At 34.0% G+C, this 24,678-nt stretch overlaps 1 protein-coding gene across 1 annotated transcript in view; it reads right to left on the minus strand.

The window, feature by feature from the left end:
- Window positions 1-1,591: 1,591 nt before the first annotated feature.
- The window catches only part of LOC145666909 (uncharacterized), a 698,924-nt gene continuing 675,837 nt past the window's right edge, over window positions 1,592-24,678 (minus strand). Inside the window, exon 4 of the mRNA XM_081734500.1 lies at window positions 1,592-5,780. Within this exon, the coding sequence (XP_081590626.1) occupies window positions 5,650-5,780 (131 nt within the window). The 3' untranslated portion in view covers window positions 1,592-5,649. The remainder of the gene's footprint in view (window positions 5,781-24,678) is intronic.

Below are 24,678 nucleotides of genomic sequence, written 5' to 3' on the forward strand. Positions count from 1 at the left end.
TGTTGTTCCAATGGTAATGGAACTCGAGACCAGATGCACCAATGACGCACGTGCTATCAACTAGGCAGCGGAAGGGTCAGTATGTATATATATACGTGTATAAATAGAGTTTATGAATTTTACTTGTATTTGTATGTTTAGTAATCAGTGTAGTTCACAATAAAATAAAATAAAATAAAATACTTGAATGAAAACTTAATACTTATATTTTTCGAGTAAAAGTAATAGTATTTGATATTGGGATATATTTAAATTTTGATTGTAGCTTAGTTGGCAAATAGTACCGAGGATTAAATGTCATTTCCTTAAAGAAAATGACAGTAGTGTATTCATTGATTATCATGTTCTGTTCTATAGTGATATGAATTTGATGTTAAATTCAGAATTCAGTAGGATTTCGTAGGATTCAATCGATGTAGGACTCAGTATAAAAATGTAGATGAAATGCAATGATCCAAATAGTTATTTAGAATACTTTAGTGGAGATTGAAAATAAATACGATAGATGAGCAGTTTGCAAGTGAACATTTATGGTATGCATAATTACTATTAATAAAAGTAAGCGATATTATATAAACACATGCGGTATCTTTTTAAGTGTATAATAGGTGAGACTTGAGGTATCAAGGCATGAAGTCATTGATTCTTCCATCTCCTGTTGAACTTGCTGTAGCTGTTTTCCTATCAATGAGTCAAAAACTTTCCTTTCCAACTTTAGTTTTCCTGCTTCTTGATACACACATACACTGCGTGCCTTCAACAATATGTCTCTGGATCCAACTCCCTGGAGTAGTTTGGGAACTACTTAAAATGCAAATAACGGATAATGATATACGTAATTATATAACTAGGAATAAGAGCAATTCGTATGAGAACGCTGAACTCACTGTTACAAACAATTTTTCAGATTTTATCGATTCTTTTGCGTCTCTAAATAAGAAACTTTCAGATCGCAACATATTCAATGTATCTTTTTGCTCTAACTCATATACATTACAAAAAAGGTGCATTTTTCTCAAAACTTCGTTTCGTAAGCGCGAATTTCGAAGAAAATCTTACTGTAGCAAATGAAACTATTCTTAGAACTAGGTAGGTAAATATTTGAGAAAGCAGGCTTCAAATTTACATTCAGGGAATTTTAGCCATTTTCTTCCATACAATATTTTTTCGTCATATCTTCTTGTGACAAGAAACATTTCACCACAAAAAGCAACAACAACGCTATGTGTAGAAGAAATATTTCGAAGATGTAGGATTTATTCCTTCCAGCACTTAAGTTCTTATTGTATGCATTTTTAATAGATATTTAGAATGCGTAAAAACGTCGCAAAAATAGTATTAGCGGCTCTGTATCATCGATGGGCAGGACAACTATTTTGCATAATGTAGATCATAAAATTGTATCTGTTTGGCATGTGGTAGTTCTTTGATAACTATGGAAGAGATGACCAAATAAATTAATTCATAATTTTCACTATAATACTGGCTTCGATTTTATCCTTATATTTTTTCTTTGTGCTCCTTTAAAACCAAAACTATTCTAGCTCTCAGTTATAAATAAGGAAATTTATTAATAATAAAAATATTAAAATGAAGAAAAATTAGTTTATTTGTCACAATTAAAACTATACATATAATTACCAATTTGTATAATTATAAATGTTTGAACGAAAGGAAAGGTTGAAGATAATACAAACAAACTTCTAATTTTATTTTTTAGAATACGTACTTCATTAAAGTTGTGAATCTTTCTAAATAATACTAATTCAGATCTTGATTACTTTGTAGAATTTTTCTTAGCAGTTTACGACTACTTGTATTATAATATATATATATACGAATATATATATATATAACATTACAACGTAAGCATACACAAAAATACTATTGATACGACACTATAATAATACTAATATCAATTTCTAAAAGGTTCATTAATAGGATAAAAATAGTGTTAATGTTAAGCTACAAGGATAGGAACACGTAAAGAAAATAAATTGAATGTGAATGAAATGTTTCCCCAATTGTTGCTACATCTTGTGCTAAGGGACAGCATTAATGGGACAAAATTCTTTACACTATGTTATACAATCTACATATAATAAACTACGAAAAACATCATTTCTCTTTATTTACGTGGTACTTAGAATATTTAGAATATAATCAGCAAGCTTCCAGTACTCCTCGCATGGCATTTTTGAAATTATATTTTCTCTTTCTCATTACACATGTTATTATTACTTTGTAAAACGAAGCTATTTCATATTTTATGTACATTTTATGAATTCAGTGTCTCTATCATATGATTTAAAATAATTTATGCTTCGTTTCGGCGACTAATCATTGATAAATATTCCAAATTGTTTACACTTGCTACTTAGAATCTGGATGCTATGTAGTAATAATAGATATTAATCTACAATAATTTAATTATTGAAAATTAAAAAATATAATAGATTTAGATGTATATTTTGAAATTTTAAAGGTTTGCTGTAAAACTGGTCCCTATAGAAGCAATTAAATTAATTATTTTGTTAAGTATTACTTACATATAAACGCATTAAATAAATTAATCAACTAAACATTTGCATTAGTTATTTAATAGATGTTTTATATCTAAAGCAAGCTTGCAGCAAAATATTGTTCTATTAAATATAAGAAAGATGATGCACGATCTAGTCAAATTAATTGAATTTGAAGTAAATCAATTATATAATATTGCAAAACAGTTAATCATTTACTGATTGTCCTACGCTGGTTCGCATAAGAAATAATATTGATGTTTGATATTGCATAGAATGTTATGTTTACTTCTTTGAAACATATATTAATCAAACACTTTTGTCTAAACAAAAAGAAGACATTTATTTGTTACAAACATTTACAAAGTGTATAGATTCTTGTAGTATTTGATAGTGTATGAAATATCAATTTGCTTTTATAATATTTATTATAATAAAGTTATTTTCTAACAATATTATATAATTTTGTTTTGATATGTATTTATTTCCAATATTTACATGAGTAGAAACAACAAAAATAGTAATAAAGCTCAATTTTAAGTTGCGAAACATATTCGCATTTAGAATTAAACATAAACATATTTTGTAGTGATAATTGAGTCATTTTGATTATAATATAACGTAAAAGATATATTAATTTAAATATTAGTACACAATTTTATTATTCAAATTAGATATTAACACCTTCATGAACTAGGAGACTGGAAGCTCGCATAGAAATATGCAATTATTTTACTTCTTTAAAAAATGTACATGTTTGTTACTAATATTTAAGTATTGATGTACAGAATACTAATTAATATCTTGGCACTTTCTTTCGCCATTTTGAAGAAGTTACAAGAAAGTTTGCTTTATTTATAGCATGTTGCAAATAACTTCATTCAAGTAACATATTTCATACTAAACTTATTTTGTTTGTATATATGTAAAGAAGTTAATGCATTCAGATTCTTCAGTATATGCAAGTGTATAATTTTACTTATATATATCTATATATATAATTTTTAATGATTAGTTTCGAAAATAAAATCTACACATTAATTACCAATACATGAATCTTATGTTCATATATTTTTATATATCTATGTGTATATATATAATATATCTATATGCAAATATATGCATACGAACGAATGTCTATATATGTATATAATCAGTTAAACAACTATTATATCAATAGGTGAAAACATTATGTATATATTTTACTTAACTTGGAAAAAGCATTACTCCTTTTTTAAAGAACGGAAAATGTTTCACATAAACACTTTTCAAAGTGCGAACTTGTTTATAGTGTTCTACAAACTATTGTATGTATATATATCGTATAGTAGACGTGTATATATTTAGTTTGCAGAAATATTGTTCTGCAACATTTATTGTATAAATGTAAATGGTTTTGAACATACTTATTACCTTCCATAAACTCGCTCATTCTTTAGATTCCGTTCGCCAATCGTAATGAATGATTAGAATATGAACAATCCCGACCTTCAGAGATAATAAAGATACCGAAAAACGTTTAACTAGAAATAAATAAGATTGGTAATCGAAAAATGTTCAACTAGAAATAAATAAGATTGGTAATCGAAAAACGTTTAACTAGAAATAAATAAGATTGGTAATGGTAAAACGTTTAACTAGAAATAAATAAGATTGGTAATAGAAAATGTTTTAACTAGAAATAAATAAAATGGGTAATCGAAGCACCACGTTTAACTAGAAATAAATAAGATTGATAATCGAAAAACGTTCAACTAGACATAAATAAGAGTGGCAATCATATCTCAGCAAGATAAATACAAACATATTTTATTAGCACAATAATATGAACAATTTAATGCTGCATATTCTATACCTTTCCAAGCAACTATTGTCCAATATCGTATTGTAAAATGTATGCGTAATAACAATGGGTGGATACGCAATAACAAAAATATATTATTATCAACTGTATATGTGAATAGCCATTAAATTATATGAATTATTATAAAGTTTATAATCAATAAATTGTTTATATAACTTGAATAAACGGTAAAAAGACATAATGGTTTTATTTCTAATACTGTAGGAATTTCTCTAGAAATTTGCTATACTGCATATTATATTTTCAATTTGTTTTTACTAAAGTTTTATTACGTTACGAAATTTTGGAAGATGAAAACTGGAAAATGCTTCTAATTTAATATCTAAGTTAAGCTTAGAAGATAAAAGTAATACATAATAAATTTTTATTATAGTGTAAGAAATTCATAAGAAATGTTCAAAATGTGTTTAATTTGAAATATAGCTCTTTAATAAAACAAAAAATAATATATTAATTCTAAATGGTTGATTTGGAAACTTTTGTTCACCGTAATCAATGCCATTTCTTCAATGTACTCTTTACTAAAATTATATAAAATTATTTACATCTTCACTGAGACTAGAATGTACCCATTAAAATACTTGTCTAGCAGCAATATTTTGTGTTCTCTATTGTTTATTTTTAGCTTATAAGAGATGTTCCTATAATACTGATTAATACAACTTATTACGATTCATTTATTATCATTTAATATTTCTTACACTTCAAAAATAAGAAAAGAAATCTACAATTTTTGTGCTAATAAAAATTGTTTGTATGGAATAACGCACAGATTAATAGAATGCATTTGATTGCAACAAAACTTCCAACGTGTGATACAATACACTGACAGAATATACTTTAACGTGAAACACATAACATTAAATGCTATGTAATTCAAACAACATAATTAACAAGTACTGTTGTAAAAACATAAATAACGTGAACTATTATTCTATACCATTCTGTGTGCACCATCCAAGACAAAAACACAGAGTTCTTAAGTTTCAGAGAAGAACTGTTCCTGCACTCTAATACCTATTAGCACTTTTCCGATGTTAAAGACATCTACCAGCAAATCTTTTGAAGAGTTTTTTTTTATGTTTTAACTTTTTAAGGCATGGTTTTTAGTTGTAATTCTGAATGCTTATCATTGCCTTACATACTGTGCATTTTTCATGAATAGACGTCTGTTGTATCATGTTGTTGTGTCTTCTTAATATTATTTTATATTTATTTTTCTTGAAAAAATATTTGGCGTTAGCGTTCTGAAGGCTGAGATAATTAGAACAGCCGGTGGTACGTTACCCAACCGATGATAGTAGACGCCATTAATACAACAGAAAGCCGTGAAGCTCCAGCATCATTGCAACCATCGGCATCATTGCAACAGTATATTCGTGTGTCTCCAGTTGCTGTAAAACAGAAACGAGACTATTATTTATATGTACTAACAAGTCACAATTTATATACTTTTACAACATGCAGCAATCAAATTTACTATTTTTAAATGGGTATCAGTTATCGATGGTCTTTAAATATGAATATCATATTTTGCATTTAAGAGATTGACCAATCTTCAAAAAGTAATAGAGATGCAAACATTTTTACCTAAAAATATGAGTGAAAACACAATGGAAGGTGTACTTTATTACATGATAAATATAAGAAGCAGGCTTAAAATCTGAGAATTAATTCGTTTTTGTTGATCGTGAGAAGTTATAATCGCATACAGTTCAACCTTTATTATATCATTTTAGTTGCGTGGTCATTCCATTCAGACGACTGATCGTTTGTAGAATGTTGATGACAAACAGGCAGCAAAAATGACTCAAAGTTTATTTTTGAATATCATGGTTTTATCTACGTCTGTCATTATTCATTATCAGCTGTTTTATTTAGTACTCATGTATACGTCTATTTTAAACATCCCATTTTTATATTACTTATTCATCATATACACTATTATACTAACAACATAAGAATAATTATTTTGGCATTTTATTACTTTTGTTCTAAAATCAGGTAGGTTAGTTTTAATCCCAGCATATGTCTTTATGATTGGTAGCTACAAATGGTGTTGAGTAGCGTCCGGTCCTTTTAGTTCCCTTCAACCAAAAACCATAAAGAGAAAGATAGGTAGATCATGGCAGATAGCGGGACATTTTTCTATAATAATCTGTTCTTTGAAAATGACAAGTGTAAATATCCTCTCATTTGCTTGCACTTTGCTAAAACATTTGAAGCAGAAACTAAATGGCAGAAGGACAATCGACAATAATAGTGTATGCCTCCTCCAACACATACGTTCTTCTCACAATAAATTCAGGACAATTTGTTGGTTCCTTGATTTGAAGCTTAGCGTCCCGTTCAGCACAGAGGCTATATGAGACGTGGGTCAGTTATACCATATTGCAAGATTATTAACCACATATACGTATATACGTATTTATGAAAGGTAAACAAACTTATCTGTGACAGTTTTTGAGAAAAGCGTCCGAAAAGTACTCAACACCTCTGGTAGATTTCTCTACAAACATGGCTTATACCACTGCATAAATTTGTTAATCCAACATTGGTACACAGCATATAAAGAAAATAGTTTTAGCTGATTTCGAGAAAATATCATTTTTTAATTTTGATTCCTCAGTAAACTACTCTTATCTTTGAGGAAGAAAAATATCTTAGAAACTCTTCTAAAGAATCTTCGGTTTAAATGTGGTGCGAATTTGTTTGAACGATGTGATTGCTCGGCGTGTAAACGCATTACATTGGAACAAACAAACCGATATACAAAATCACTTTTTTTCTGTATATAGAGGCCATGAAACGTATGAATTCGTTGAAATCTAGAATTCGATTTTTTTTCAGGTCATCGTCCTTCTCTCCCACCGTTGCTCGAAAGTTAGTACGAAGTGTGTGAATATCACACGAATTCCTATAATTTCAAATGAGAAAAGAGGGAGAGATGTATTAAATTGTTGTTTATATGCATGCACCTCTTGAAACAGGAGTGGCACCAGCAAATTTGAAAGGAGATAACTGAAGAAAATTACACGTGTTTCATAACTTACGGTATTTTTAACATCATTCTGTAACGTATATAGGAACCACCATCTAAAACGTAAGTCCTGGGCGAGATAACACCATCTATAATGTAACGGTTATAACATATTATTGTTATATTTTACACGTTACATTTAGCCCCAGTTCGTATAATTTTTAATTATATCAACACGATCAAATTACATAAAGTCCAACACGTTACCTTGTAACAACATTCCTTTTTATTATTCTTTTCACAACTCCATTATTATTATTAAGAATAATAATAAATTCTCCTTATGGTTGTTATAGCAACCATAAGCTAAACAACTATCTGCTGTTATAATAACAAATAGTACAGTTTATACATATAAAATCAACACATTTTCAGTTACTACGATTAAATCTTATTCCGTGGTGCGCGGTGGCTCAGTGGTAGAGCGTTCACCTGCGGTGCTTGGGGTCCCTGGTTCGATCCCAGCTCGCACTGTGTGGACTTTGTGGTGGACAAACACCGTGCTCGTGGGTGGGTTTTCTTGGGGTTCTCCCGTTTCCTCCCACTATCTTCATTCCACCATTTCATTCATTTCTCATAATCACCGTCTCCTTTAGCCTAACCGGCATGACCGTGGGACGTAAAACTAAAGATTTCATTTCATTTTAAATCTTATTCCTTTATATTTAGAATCAACAACATATTATCTCTTTCCTTCTTCTTCTTCTACTCAATAAATTGTGTACTTTTAAGCACCGTTGTCCAAAATCAAGATATAAAATAATATATATATATATATAATATGTTGTATATGTGGCTCCTGACGAGGACTTCTTAAATTGGTTACAATTTAAGAAAGAATCCTGGACCGTTACATAATTTTACATACATGGTTACATTTCTTTTCGAATAGCCCTCGTATATATAAAAATTACAATACATATATATTAATTTCATTTTATCTCATTCTTATATTCATTTAACAATTAATTCCATTTTAATTGTATAAAAGTTTCGACGAAGAGGACTAATTCAAAAAAATATGATCAATTCCTAAAATAGATTTTTCAAATCAATATTATGGGAGCTCATTGATGAATCAACGCAGTATATGTTGACATACTATATAACTTATTTCTTCTATTTGGGCAAAAGTACAATACTAATAAACGATATTTGTATCAAGGCATAGATGTAAATTGCATAGAATTCAGAAGTACAAATTACAAAGGAATTATAACCATACACTAAATGAAACAAAATAAGACTTAATTAACATAACGGAACAATACAAATAAAGAAATTATTATATTAAGAACTAGAAAAGTAGGGTAAAAGCACCGAATATGGAATACTTTTTGTTTCTTCTTTATTTCCTAGAAATGCGTATTTCCGAATAAAAATATTACACATCATTATACTTGTGATACCTTTGCAAAACAAAATACAAGTGTAAAAGTTTATTCCGCGTTATTGATTTTTTACAATATTACAAAATTTAAAGAAACTCAATTTCCCATATTAGGCACACCCTGTTCCTAATATGGAACATTACTTGCTCTTAAAATGGAGTACTAGAATAAAATATGCTCATCTGGCTACAATGCGACATTTGGATAATTCGAGAATGGGCAATACATTCGAGCAATTTATTTATTTATTAAAAAATAAATTTATTTATTGGTTCAAGGAAAGGAGCAAAAAAAGTGTTTGGGCCTCCAACTTCGAGATCGCATCAGTCCTTAAGATAAGTCTACGAATTGGAAAGGACCGGGCCCTTGTCTCAGGAGAATACAATCTCGGCATATTGCTAATGGGACGGAGGAAAACCTGGTAAACCTCACTCAGAATGGGCGGTCTGAGCAGGGATCGAGCCCATGCTCAAATTATCCAAATATCGCTTTGTAGGCACTGTGGCCTATATCATATTTGGTAGGCCTGTAAGAGAAGTAAACAAAAAATACGTAACATTCTTAATATAATTAAAACATAAAACAGCAGAAATGCCAGAATTTTACGTAGTACAATGATAATTATAGAACTTGACTGGACTTATTCATTATTAGGCCTGCAGTAATAGGCTGTAATGGCTACTTATTTTAACTTTTGGAATAGCTATAATATATTTTGTCTTCAAATAAGTATGTTTACTAGGTACGACCAAGAATAAAAATAACAAAAGGAAATATTCGGGGAAGCAAACTACGTGCTACAAATAAAGTAAAAGAAAAATGTCTACAGTATATAAAAGAAAAAGTTCAAACATACTGGATTAGTGTATCTTACGTCGTCCATATTTTGACTCCAGTTTTACTTTGCAAAACAACGGGCACATAATTTCTCCACCTTTCATGGGATACATTTCGTGGGACCATTTTTTACAAACTGTACATTTTAACCAATTTTCCTCCCCTGCACTGAACGACCAGAATGTCCACATTCCTCATTATCATCATCAGTAGGATCACTTAATTGTCACTATCTTCGTTTCACTATGTAAACTATCATTATCTTCATTCAAGTCACTCATTGACTCTTCGGATTAACTTTCTAATTTGTAGTCGGGTGATGCTGCTTTTTTCTTTTTTTGGCATGTTTCAATTGGAATTTGTTGGGTGCAGTTAGAAAGCAAAACGTTCTTTAACTACTTGCAATGATGAGGTAAATGCCCATTGTGATGGAGAAGAGGCAGTTTCTAAATCGTTTTCATGTGGAGTGATCGCTTTCGAAAACGTGTGTTGCGATGCTGTGGTTGTAGTTGTGGTGGCGGACTCAGTACTTCAATCGGTACTGTCATGCTCTTCTCTTTGCTTTGCACTATATACGACTTGGTAGTTGGGACATTTGAACCAATAAATAATCTGTGAAAATTTCATTCCAATCAGTTCAGGCATTCAGGAGTTATCATAAGACACACAGATATATACCCACATATACAGACAACAGAAATGCCAAACGTCTTGACTAGGAGACGTTCGCTGACGGTCGGTCTAAAATAATATGTCAGGTCTAATATATCTTACAATACAGTTATTCTTCTTCACTTCTAGTTTACATACGTATGATCCTATTTAGGAATATTCCATAGTAGGATTCTGCTAGTATTCCATATTAGGAAAATCGCCATTTTGGATAGTTCTCTTCCTACACACGCTTACGTTATTCTCTGTGTACTGAATCTTCATGGCCTTTTGGTATACTATATATGTAATCTGAATATCACAAATTCAACAATAATACATGCCTTTTGCGTACATTCAGCACTCTGGAAATATACGCCCGAAAAACTCAAGTTCTTCAAAAAATATTCTGCAACAAAAGAACATGTTAGGTTATCGTTCGGCAGCAAACGACTCATGCACAGACTGAGAATAACACTGTGTACAAGTTTCCGTAAAGTCCACTCGGTAGCAGTACATAGCAGACAAAATAGTCTGGTATTTCATATTAGAAACGTATTCCATACATGGCGCACCCACCCTATATATAGATTAGAATATAATATTATGTTTTATTTATTCGAGCGTGTTTATCATAATTTTTAATAAGTGATATTCGGGTTCATATCACAATTTGCTGAAAGTTAGTATCCATTATTTTTATTATCTGTATAGAATTCAAACAAAGTCGAATTACAAATGAAATCATACTTGTATTCAAAGTGAAATAAAACAAAAACCAATTGAATATGTTTTGTCGGACGCCACAACATTAGCTTAAGTTACATTGCCAAAGGGTTCGGTTAAGTTGCATTGTACGCCACAATCTTGTACACAGTTCTGCTCATTATGTACTTCAACGGTATTTGGATCCTTTTTTGAGAATTTCTGGCATCTATGGATCTATTACGAAATCCATTTCGTGTAAAATTAAACTTATTATTCGCTTGGTTCCTAAATGTATTACGATTATTGATCCTGTTTCTCCTAAAATTAGATTCAGTTCTATTACCGGTAAAATTGGGTTCAGTTCTACTCTCGTTACAATAGAATCTATTATTATTTCTCGCATTAAAAACGCCTTCTTCTTGTACATTGTTGTTGCGAACAGGTACATAACTAACTTGATTACGATTAGTATTAGCTTGATTTCGATTACTATTATCCTGCAACATAGATTTATTTTCAAAATTTTGCACTATCATAATACGGTGATTGAAATTAACGCGTTGTGCAGAAATCAACATTTGTTGCAACTTAAAAGGTAACAAGATTCGAATTGATGCTATTACTATTGATTCCTGTTGATATGGATTAATTAACGTCAATTCATGAAATACGGATATTACAAAATCAGTGAGACTCTTGTCCAATTTTGGGTTATATTGTCTATTTCGAACTAAGGCGTCTCTATTGGCCAACATGAAATCATTTTCAAAATTGGATGATAAGGTATTTTTAAAATCTAAATAATTACGTAAATTACTTTTGATTGCTTTGAACCATACGGAACACGGTGGAAATAAAACATGAGGCAGAATTTTCTAAATTTAAAATCGGTCCACACCAATTAAATCACATTCCTCCTCGAATTTTTCTAGGAATGTGCTGGCCGAGATGTCATCTGTCTTTCTACTAAATTTTGTTAATGATCTAATTTCTCTAAACCCCTCGTAACTACCTTTATTAGTATGATTGCAATGCTTGGAATTTACGAGAATGTGTTTTTGGCGGTGAGATGGATGATTTCTTCTCCATTTTCTCTCTATAGTAGCTTCTCTATCGTCTTGTTCTGAATATTCTTCCGATGAATTATCTTCCCCTACTGCTCCAGATTCATATGGAATAGGTTCACCATTGATGGCCGGAACTCGATCACTATTTGGAGTATTAAATTTCTCTTTGATCGCATTTACTTCTTCTTGCAGTTCCCGGATCGGGTTGGTATTCTCATTAACTACAGTTTTCACAACTTCCACCGAACTTTGTACATCAGCAAATCGATGTAAAATCTGTTCCATCTTATTATCTGTCTGTTAATTTGAAATGTATTTGTTGATTTATTTGCTCAAATTTAGCATCCACCTGTTATGTTAGTTGATGTGTTATGGATTGAGTTATTTGGTGGGACATTTGCTCTAGCTGAGTATCCATTTTTTGTTGTGGCTGCGATATTTGGTGGGACATTTGCTCTAGCTGAGTATCCATTTTTTGCTGTTGCTGCGATATTTGGCGAGACATTTGCTCTAGCTGAGTATCCATTTTTCGCTGTTGCTGCAATTTTGGTGGGACATTTGCTCTAGCTGAGTATCCATTTTTTTGCTGTTGCTGCGATATTTGGTGGGACATTTGCTCTAGCTGAGTATCCATTTTTTACTGTTGCTGCGATATTTGGTGGGACATTTGCTCTAGCTGAGTATCCATTTTTCGCTGTTGCTGCGATATTTGCTAGCCAAGCTGTCTTATAAGATCAGCCACGTTCGTAGAAGAGTTCATACTTGTTAGCTCTACATCACCACCTTCTTCATTTATATTTTCATTTCCAGAAACATCCATTTTTATGTTTCTATAAATTCTTTTCCCACTTCTGAGCAAAGTATACTCCGTGTTGAATACAATGCTGAGACTGCTTTACTTTACTTCAAAACTAATCTCAAGGTCCTGGTCGGTAAACCACCATCTAAAATGTAATATATAGGAACCATCATCTAAAGTGCAAGTCCTGGGCGAGATAACACCATCTATAATGTAAGGATTATAACTTATAATTCTTATATTTTACACGTTACATTTAGCCCACAGTTCGTATAGTTTTTAATTATATCAACACGATCAAATTACATGAAGTCAAACACGTCACCTTGTAACATTACCTTTTTATTATTCTTTTCACAACTCCATTAATAATTATAGTAATAATAAATTCTCCTTATTGTTGTTATAACAACCATAAGATAAACAACTATCTTCTGTTATAGTAACAAGTAGTACAGTTTATACATATAAAATCAACATAGATTTTCAGTTACTACGATTAAATCTTATTCCTTTATATTTAGAATCAACAACATATTATCTCTTTTCTTCTTCTTCTTCCACTCAATAGATTGTGTACTTTTACTCACCATTGCACAAAATCAAGATATAAAATACAATAGATATACAATATCGTTGTAATTCGATCGCTTGTAATAAACCTCTGTAAAATTCACAAACTGCGTAAAACCTCTACATAATTCAATTCGAAGTTGCTTGCTTTTATTTCTTCAATAGGATTATATAAACTCTGTCCGGCAATGTGAAAAATTTTGTATTCATTCTCTTTGGTACTGTAAAAAATGTGCATCATCACACACACACAAAATAAAGTCTCGTACAATTTACATAATTTGTATATCTTTCTTCTTGGGCAAAAGTATAGAAGAATTGGAGAAAGCGAAAAATGTTACTTGCTGCAACAACTATTGATATTAGGTAGATTGCAGTAATAATAAACTGAGAGCAGATTATGGTCTAGTATATTAACATAAATAAGACTTCTCGGTTTGAGTCATTAAAATAACACAAAAACAGTTACATTTTGTATTAAGGCGGAGCATGCCCCTCGGCCTCTTCTGGATCCGCCATTCCCCCTTGAACTGACTATTTTGTTTTTGCTACATGTTCGACAACGGCATGGAGGCATGTACACCTAATTGTTTCTTAATGGTAATTTCACTCGTTCGTTGTGTCGTCTGATGTTTCTGCCAAGGATGGTGATCAAACGTTTCATCGTACGGAACCTGTTTTACCACTACTTATTTTTACACTTGGTTGGCAACACTGACAAACCGGGGTCCTTGGGAGAGGGATACGTCCATAATATATTTTCTCTAGTGACGAATGATGTTTATGCCACGTTTCATGGATATACATCTAGTGGTACAGAAACCATATACCACATTGCATTTACAATTCGTTGGTAACACTGACCAAATGGGTACGTCGGGGTGCAAAGTGATATTATCAAATTCTTTTCCAAATCACATTCTAGCAATGAGCCAAAAAGGAACACAACGGGCTTAGATGATTTTGCGTAACGTATTGTAACATTCATTTTTACGTTTGTCGAATATGCCATTCATAGGGTCACAAACACTAACAAACAGACCCCTCATAGGCTCAGATTGTGGGTTTGCCCGTGATTTGAAAACGGTTTCGTACTTCTCATGGCAAGAGCTTTCAGACGATATATAGGTTTTTACCAAGTACTTGGTCTCGGTATGGAATCATCCCTAGTTAGTATCGGAACTAGTCTTGCCATGTAAGGTTTTCAAACTAGTCAAAAATTTTTGTGCAAAACCAAGTGTGATCGGTATAGACAAGTGGTTACCGCATTTGATTTCTATCTAGATGACCAAGGTTCGAATACATGCAGGTTCGAAATTTATAACACGCTTCAATTTCAAAATCAATCCATACTCGATGTGGTATGCAAAATCTTCTCCTATGGAGAAGGAAATAGATGTTCAAATGGCGGAAAATTGGAGTAGGTCCACCAATGGAGTCAAAAATTTACGAACTTCCTTCTATAGTTCCAAATTTAATATTTCAGATAATTTGAACAATTTTCTAACTCATGTATGATCAATATTACTTTTTCTTTCTCCTCACACGCAGTATGTTGTAAAATAATTCATTATACACACAACAAACTATATCAATAATATAAGGTATTCGTTTGGACAACGCTCCAAAGATAAAGATTAACTTCGAAATGGAGAAATTTTCCGTACGTTAAGCTGCACAGCAAAAATCTGTCTGTACAGACCTACCAACCGTCGTCAACGGGTTGAAATGTTAGGTGTAAATTGGGTTGCATCTGTTTAGGCTTTTGTGATACCAGCAAAAGTACTGAACACAATCTAATGGAGTTATTGGGGGGAATTACTTTTGCTGCTGACAGTACAGTAATAATTAATTTTCACAAAGTAAAGGCGATTTAAATGGATTTCAGGGAACAAATCAGTAAAAACAAAATTACAGCTCATTTCAAAGAAAACTAAATCATTTTTTCCACAAAAATAATTTAATTGAGCTAAAAAAAATAAGAATGGCCTGGAGCTGTTCAACAAACTATAATATTTTCTGTGAGTCTTCTCTCCAACAAGAAATTATAACGTAACTGGGCGTCTCAGTCACTATGACATAAACTAGTGTTGTCAATTGTTTCCTTTTTGTACCTAATTGGCACCAATAAGTGAGATTCCTTTTATAGTTTTGAAACTATGTTAAATTTGCTTAGGCATATATTGAGGAAATGTTGAGGATTATAGAGATATATATATTGAGGATTAAGGTTAGAATTAGGAATTAACAGAGCAATTCTAACATCATTAAACACGTCTCATACAGCCAACCTGCTGAACGGGACGTTAAACTCAAAATCAACTCAACTCTAACATCATTAAAAAGATACCTAGCCTTTTACGTATGCCACGTAGTTATTCTTTACTAAAAAGGCATTCTGAGTGCCTATAATTTTAACAAGCCATTACTTTACCAAATACTACTACTACTACTACTACTACTACTACTACTACTACTACTACTACTACTACTACTACTACTACTACTACTACTACTACTACTACTACTACTACTACTACTACTACTACTACTACTACTAATAATAATAATAATAATAATAATAATAATAATAATACAGAATTGTCAATAGAAAATGAACATTTTTCTGTACTTTTACAAGTTGTATATGCGTAAAGAGTATTGTGTGACATAAAACTTAAAGATTTCATTTCTTCTTTTCATCTTTCCCTCTATGATCTTCTCCATCTTACTCCAATACCACATTTCAAAGCTCTTTCAGGCATTTCTTTTCTAACTTTCGTAATGTCCAAGTTTATACAGTACATATGTAGCAAATTCTTCCAGCAAAATAATTAGTACTAATTTATCATTGACAGTGAACGACACATTTCTTAGGGTCACAAGAATTTGGTTTATTTTTATATTATTCTTTTTTTTAAAAACAATACATCTGAGAATCTTGTTAAGTTCGAAGTGACCTATGTTTTATATTGTAAAGATCTGCTTCTGTTAGAGAAAGTAAAGCATAGGTAGCGCAAATTACAGTTCGGAATCGTTTTCCTACTACCGGTTTTTTTTATTATAAAATCATCTATGATCAATATTTTACAGAAGTACTAACCAAATGTAAATTCTCTAATATACATTAGATTCGTGGCTAAGCGGGTTAGCGTACGCGCCTTTGGAGTGGGAGACCCGGATTCGATTCCCGATGAGCTCATGTGGTTCGGATTCCACGTTAATCAGTAGGTTCACGTCTCATATAGCCTCGCTGCTGAATGGGACGTTAAACTTAAAATCAACTCAACTCTAATATACGTTAGAGAAAGGTGGCCTAAGCAGGCTAGAGTAGGATCTCTATAGAACTCTGAAGCAAGCTAGATGGAGTGGATTAGGAATCCTTAATGCTCTGAAGCAAGAAAAGAGAGTGTAAAAAGTCACAGAGCTGCAAAGCAAGCTAAGCGACTAACGTTAGGAATCCCGACACAGCTCCGAAACAAGCTAAGCGAGATAGAGGAAAGCCTAGAGTTCCGAAGCAAACTAGCGGCTTTGTGTTAGATATCTCCTAGAGCTCCAGAGCAAGCTAGAGGAGGGGTTGACCAGTCGAGACTAATAGCTGTCGTTGAAATCTTCTCGGTTAGATACGCGCATCAGGCGAGGCAGTGGCGCTACTGTTTCATCATCGTAATGTGACTGGTAGTGTAGTGTAGCTGTTGTCTCCGTCGTCTGCAGTTGTGGTATTCCATAGCAAGATGAACGTGCTTGTTGTTTATAAATAGGAGCACATGTTGGGTGTTTGTAGACACAAGCACGTGTGTCATCACAATATTAGGACATTTCAAACAGAAATCGAAATTTAAGAGTTAGTGACTATTTTAAACAGTACCTCATTAATCTTACCACATACGGTCGTCTTGCTAGTATTATAATAAACAATTTAATGAGGGTATATTTCAATATCACTTTCAGTTCAATAAGTATATTATTTGTACATCTTGCAGATAATCTGTTTTTAGGTTTACAAATTAATTATTTTTCTTCTTTTTCTCGAAACCTACGCATGAGGTTTTACATCTACTTTTGTTCAGCTCAATACGATCTATCAATTAGTATGTGTCAGCTCTGGTCATTCTTTTTTCGTTAGACTCTAATGATATTGAAGAATGTGAGTACATGTTTCTAGAAATGGTACTTTTCACGGAGATTCTTAGTGTGTAAATAAAAGTAAAGTAAAGTGATAACCTGTTAAGTTTTTAATATATACACAATGCTATTTCCTGTAAAGGTTTGTATTTTGCATTAAATATTAAGCACATTCGTTACACAAATACAATTCTTTGTCTTTGTTACAGGATATATCTTCGTAATGCGCCATGATTCCTAATCAAGAAAGCAGCGAAAAGATATTAATGGTAATCAACCAAATGTAAATGTAAAATTTTTAGTCTTTAATTGTATGGGAACAAAACTTTGGACTGTCTCTTTCACAGCAGTGTCGTATCTTGAGGGAAGTCATATCGACACAAATTACAACTTTATCATTACGAGTTTAATGAATGAAACTTATCCAATATGTTTATTGTTGTATGCAAGATTTTCTACCGTATGTCAGGTTTGCTTTGTCTTGCCCTAAAAAGCCGCCACTGCTTTTCAGTAAATGTCTTCTAAAGAATGAAGATATATTGTAAAAACTATTCAATAAGTATGTAGAAACACACGTATCTTTCAAGTGATGTTCGATGTTATAACGATAATATATAAATGGTACTATGGACAATGGTTCGTAACGTATATGATCAATTTGATTATGTGTTTTTCCGTCTGGTGATGTCCAAGTGTATTTATGACCGTCGCGATGTGGAAATTTTGTACTCTTCACGATTAGATTTTTGGATGTTGCAAAGTTCACGAGTCTAACACCGTTGTCATTACTTTCCTTATGCAGAATTTCGTTCCCTATAATCGGTTTGAAAATATCCTCTCGTCCTATCTTCGCATTGAAATCCCCTAATAGAATTTTTATATGGTATCACGGAAGTTGGTCAAATATCCGTTCCTCTTCTTCGTAAAAACTGTCTTTTATATCGTCATCCTTATCTTCAGTTGGGGCATGTACATTTAAAACAATAATATCACACCACCGTCCCTTAAGAGTAATAAAAAAAAGTCTGTCAGTAACAAATTCAACCCCTTTAATTGCTGGTAATATTAGTTTATGGACGAAAAACCCTGTTCCTAACTGGTGATTTTTATTTCCTTCCGCGCAAAAGAACGTGAAATTTCCGGAATTCACAGCTCCATTTCCTTCTCACCTAACTTACTGGACTCTACTAGGTCGATCCTGTATTTCTCTAACTCACTCGTTAAGGATTTTAACGCGCCTGCCCTATAAAGACTTCTAATATTCCATTTTCCAAATCTCATGTCCATTTTCTTTTGCGGAGGTCATGCCAAGTTATCAGTCCTTGTACGAGGCTTTTGTGAATATTTCTTAACAAGTGCTTTTTTTTTTTTTTTTTTTTTTTACAGGATGAGGTTGTTAGCCTTACCCAAACCATGAAGCTGGAGGACCACTCCTAGTCGGCTGTCCGCGACTGCTTATTCAGTATATTCGCAGCTAACCTCTATATCAAGAGGCCTTCTCCTCGATCCGCAACCTGAGGACGCGCCATGTCGTGGTGACAGGAACCCACGTTACACGGAACTTAGTTATCATTATATAGATATGCTGTGGAGATGAGGATGATAGATGAGGCGAGGTGCATGATCACATCACAACACAGGGAAAAGTTAGTTGACGGATGAAGTTATCTTCTCACTTAGGGGCTACTCTAGGCATTGATGAAGACAGTGGGAGCCCATGTCAGTTGTGGATGAATTTATTGTGCAATATAGGATGGAAAGATGAGCGGAAGATGATCATGAATTTGATAGTCTACAAGTAACCCCAGTTCTAGGGCATCATGAGGTAGTGTGTAGCAGTACAGGGTATATAGGTGTAATAGCGGTGGATGGAAATATCGAAATAGTGATGGGTGGAGTGCCATATGATGCATACGTAGTGGTCAGAAGTAGAGGATGGTGTGCTTCATTACGATTGTGTATGTAGCTGAGACGTAACTTTTCGAGATGAAACTGCAGAGATGGAAATTCGATGCGGTTGTATAACTCTGTTGTTGGGCTAGGTAACTTAATTCGAAATACAATACGTAGTGCATGTCTTTCTAAGATTAAGAGCTTTTCGTAGAAGGAGCGTGCAGCAGCTATCCAGGCAGTGTGACCATATGTTAGAGTCGGTCGTAGGAAAGCTTTGTAGGTATTTAATACTGTAGTGGGTTTCAACCCCATGTTGTTCCGGTTAACCTCTTTAGGAGATTTAGTCTATTGTAAGCCTTGGTAGTGACTGTTTGAAGATGAGGTTTTCATGGTAGATGTCTATCGAAGGTAATGCCTAGGTAGGTCACTGTTGAGCGTGCCTGTATAGGTGTATGGTTGACATGAAGTGTGAGGCGGTTGGGATTTCGACGGACTCATGAGGTTTTCTTAGATGGAATGAATACAATGGCCTGGGTTTTCGTAGCATTAATTGTTAGGTGCCATTTATCACACCAGCGGAGGAAATCGTTAATAGCTGTTTGTAGAGATGTGTTTATTGATTGGGTAGTCGATCCCAAAGCGAGGAATGCAGTGTGATTGTCGCACTGAAAAAGATAGGCTTTATATGGTAGTGGAGGCATATCAGCAACGTAGAGAATGTACAGAAGTGGCGATAAAGCCGATCCTTGAGGAACTCCGGATAGCAGAAAAATAGGGTGTGATAGGCAGTTTTTAATAGAAACATAGGAAAGACCACCAACTAAGAAGTTGTAAATCAGACGGATATATGTGAATGGAAAACGGTACCGTATTAATTTATAGTTAAGTGCTAAGTGCCAAACTTTGTCAAACGCTTTCTCTAGATCAAACAGTACAAGACATCATGGCTTGACGGAATTATAATGATGTGTGACCATAGTGGATAAGCGAGGCAGTTGATCGTTCATAGAATAGCCTGGTCGAAATCCTGCTTGATGGATGGGAAGAAGGTAACGGCATTCTACGTATGTATGTAGACGTAGGACAAGTATGTGTTCTAAGATTTTACTGAAGGTATACGTTAATTGTATCGGACGATAAGATGATACGCTTTCAGATGGTTTGTGAGGTTTCGGAAACATTAACGTCTTTGATGTTTGCTACTGGATAGGAAAATAGCCTGATCGAAGAATGAAGGTAAAGATGCTGGCAAGCAGAGTAAGCAATGAAAACTGACTTTCTTTGATATGTCGATAAGTGATATTATCGAATCCTGGTGCACTATTAGGTTTATTTCAAACAACAGTGATGATGTCCTGAACTGTAATTGGTTCTGTCAGAGGTTGATTAAATGGAAGAGTATGAAGTAGATGAGTCTGTAAAGAAGGAGATGAAGTATTGACTGTGTCTGCTGGATGGCGATAAGTAGGAGGAGACCTATTAGATTTGAATGCTGTTTGAAGAAAATCAGCGAAAGCGTTGGCTTTGTCTGTATCTGATTGAATTCGAGATTTCCCTTGTAATAGTGGGTAAGGTGTTTTCGTGTATTTTCCACAAAGAGTGTTCAAACGTTTCCAATACTTTGTGGGATGATCGGTATCAGAGAGTAAATTACATGTTTTAACCCAACAACGTAGTTTGTAAGCACATATCTAGTTTTTGACCATCCACTGAAGTTATTGATAATGACGAAATGATTCAGGATTGCCAGTCCTTTGATAATCTCGATAAAATTGTCGAGAGCGGGTAACGAATGTGAGGTATTGTGGAGGTAATGCAGGCCTGTACGGTATTGAGGTAGAAAGTGGTATGAAGAGAGAACTTGCCTCCTGGGTTGCAGTTGTGATAGTGTAGATACTAGCATAGAGTTCGTCTTCTGTAGTGGGTGTCTCTAATGGCTCTATAGCTGTCATTAGATGAGCTCGATACTGATCCCAGTTTGCTTTGTCAGAGCATTAGTGCGCTGGAAATGATTAGATGAATTGATAGTAGTTGTACGGAGCTGAAGTTTAATTGGAACATGGTCACTGCCGACTGGATAAGAGCATCAATATAAATAGGAGGGGAGACTAGATTAGCTGAAGTAATGACGATGTCCGGAGTAGTTTATGAGATGGATCTTGTATGTTTAGGCAGATTGTGAAGGATACCAAGTGCATGAGTCGTAATGAAGTTTCGGAATGTGGTGCTGTCTTGTTCTGATCTACTATGCATGTTAAAATCGGCTATGATTATAAATCGTTTATAGTTATCGGAAATGTACTGAACAAAGGATATAGGTAGTGGATGGCCGGGTCTTATGTAAATGGTGGCAACAGTAATGGCTACGTTACGGAAGTATAATGTAAGTAGGAGGTACTCAGGAAGACCAGGTAAATTACAATGATGTCTGCGAGATGGAACACGATGAGGAAAATCCACAGCCGTTTCCCCATTAGCTTTTTTGGACTGAAGCTATCCTACCTGATCAATGTGTAGCCAGCAGACTGGCGAGAAATGGATGGAGTAAGGAAAGTGTCATTAAGGATAAAGACTGTGGCTCTTTCCTCTAGTAGTAACGCTTCGAATAAAGGTTTGTTTTTAAGAAGAGAACGAATGTTAAGAAATATAAATGTTAATGCCATGAAGAAACAGACAAAACTAAACAGAAGTTTCCAAGCGAGATGTATGGAAATATACATTTTGTCCTGAATAAGTCGCATAGAAGTTAACATGAAAAATCTCTTTCGTTGCATTAGTAATATGCTATAAGACGTGAGAGCTATGAAATGGTTGGATATTGTGTAAGGTAAGTGTGAGAAAAGCAAGAAGATTTTGCACTGTTATAGGCGAGTCCATAGAAGGAGGAACATCAGCGAAATAATTGTGCGTGCGCAATTGTACTACATGCTCAGGACGTTTACTTCAGGAGCAGGTTTTCTTTTGCATTTATAGCTATATGTCGGATGTGCCTCGTGACAGGTAGAACAATTAGGTGTTCGTTCTAGATTTGGACAGGTACGCGTTAAGTGCTCGCCAGAGCAGTAACCGCAGATGTTGGTGTTAATACAGGTGGCGGCGGTTGTGTGTTGATTATAAGCCTGACATTTTTCACAACGAATAGGCAAAGCTGCAGAGGAGCGAGAGCGTTTGACACGATGATTCCTGTAATATATATATGCGCCACTAGTCAGCAGACTATCTATGCTGCTTTGCGATGATGTTAAAACTCGAACCATGAATGTGGGGTCTGTAGCGTTACGGATTCTCAGAACTTTCTGAAGACTGTGTCTTTCGTAGGTTAGTTCTTCTTGAATCTCCTCATCGGTGTAGGAAGGTTCGACACCCCAAATAACCGCAGAAAGCAGTGGTGTACATTTTAGAGGATGCATTTGTTTTTGTTTAGACGCATTAAGACTGCTAAGTTGAGCATCTTTGCCAAACGTATCAATAGGCACATTGTTCTTAATAGTGCTGAGTAAATTAAGATCATCACTTTTAAAGAATTATCCATTTCTAGTCTTGATAATTTCTTTAACAAAGTTGTAGGAAGATATTTGCGAAGTTGTATAGCGATGTGTTTTTCGTGCGAGAATTTACTGTCGAATTTTGTCAATAGGAATGAGTAAGTTGTTGCAGATGGTATGCTGGAATAATCCGAAGCTGCAGATGTTCGGTTTCCATGTTGTTGGTACCTATCTCTATATCCAATTTTATGTGTTTTTTTACTAGGTGGTGAAAGCTGCAAACGAGTAGCATAGCTACCTTGATTTCTTGAAGAGTGTGAACCTACAGAGTTAATGGAATTTTGAGATGCGCTCCTAGTACGAACAGTTCTTTTGACCACTCTTTTCGTTTTTGCACTTTAGTGGAACATCCAGAAGGTCCAGGAATGAGGCCAGGCAACCTGCGTCGACCGGTTATGGATTTGCCAGTGTCAACGCCAGATTCTGCCATCGTGAAAGTCGCCTAGTGGACTAACCCCGAGTATGAGATGATGACTGATGCCGATGAGTGATTATGATGTACAAAAATATAAGCTATCCTCAGAAAGCGTCAATTTCCGTCAATCCTCTAAATAACGTATGTCTAGGATGATCACAGATGTGTATGCTACACGTGATCCTCGCTATCAGATTAACAGTTATAATAGAGGCTGGGTTCAGCTCAAGGTATCTCGTAAAAACGGATAATGATAATGATATGAAGTGCATTGAAGTCACAATCAAATTGGGAACATTAGTTGAGACACATGAGGGTTAGATCTTCTGTCTCGGGGCGACTCGAGATTGATGTAAGACGTAATGATAGCCCAATATTAGTGATGAGTGCAGAACATGCGCTAAAATGGAAAAATATGAGGTAGATGATCTCTGACGATGTAAATGTCAAATATTGCTCTCTCTAGCGTCCAAATTTGTTGTCTGAACATAGATTGTGGTGAGGATGTTGAGCGGTGAGTGCTGATATGGAGATGGAGCATCTGTAAGGGCATCAACTCTTAAGGTATCAAGATAGAGTGGATGAGCATTTGTAATGCGCGATTGAATGTATCTTGTCCGGAGGGTAGCAAGTTGATTAAAAATGGCTGGAAAGTAAATGTGTTCGTAGGGCATGTAATTTGGATATGGTAATCGAATTCGATATGCCAGGCGAATAACATGGCGTTCCATAATTGCTAACTTCTCGTACAGTTTAGGTGAAACATTACACAAGGCAATGTGACCAAATGTGAGAGAAGGTCGGAGAAAAACTTTGTATGTCTTTAGTAAGACATCCGCACTTAGTCCCCAGGTCGTACCCGTAAGGCGGCGTAGAAGATTTAATCTAATTGATGCTTTTTGCGCCAGTTTTTGAAAGTGAGGTTCCCAGGTGAGTTTGGTATCGAATACCACACCAAGATATGTAGCAGAGGCGGTTGGTCGAAGAAAATGGCCGTCAACTGATACACAGAGATTAGCGGGATTTCGGCGTACTTTAGTTCTACGTTTTGGTGGAAGGAAAACAAAGGCTTGTGTTTTCTCCGAATTGACAGTTAATTTCCATTTCCTGCACCAAGTAAGAAAGTTGTCGAGTGTAAGTTGTAGGCTTCTGTTGATCTGAAGGATAGTTTGCCTAGTGATAAAAATGCTGTGTCGTCAGCATATTGGAAAACATAGACATTAGGCAGTGGTCTAGGCATATCTGAGG

Source organism: Thermobia domestica, chromosome 12, assembly GCF_964235325.1.
Source record: "Thermobia domestica chromosome 12, izTheDome1.hap1.1, whole genome shotgun sequence".
In the NCBI taxonomy this organism is placed as follows: Eukaryota; Metazoa; Arthropoda; class Insecta; order Zygentoma; family Lepismatidae; genus Thermobia; species Thermobia domestica.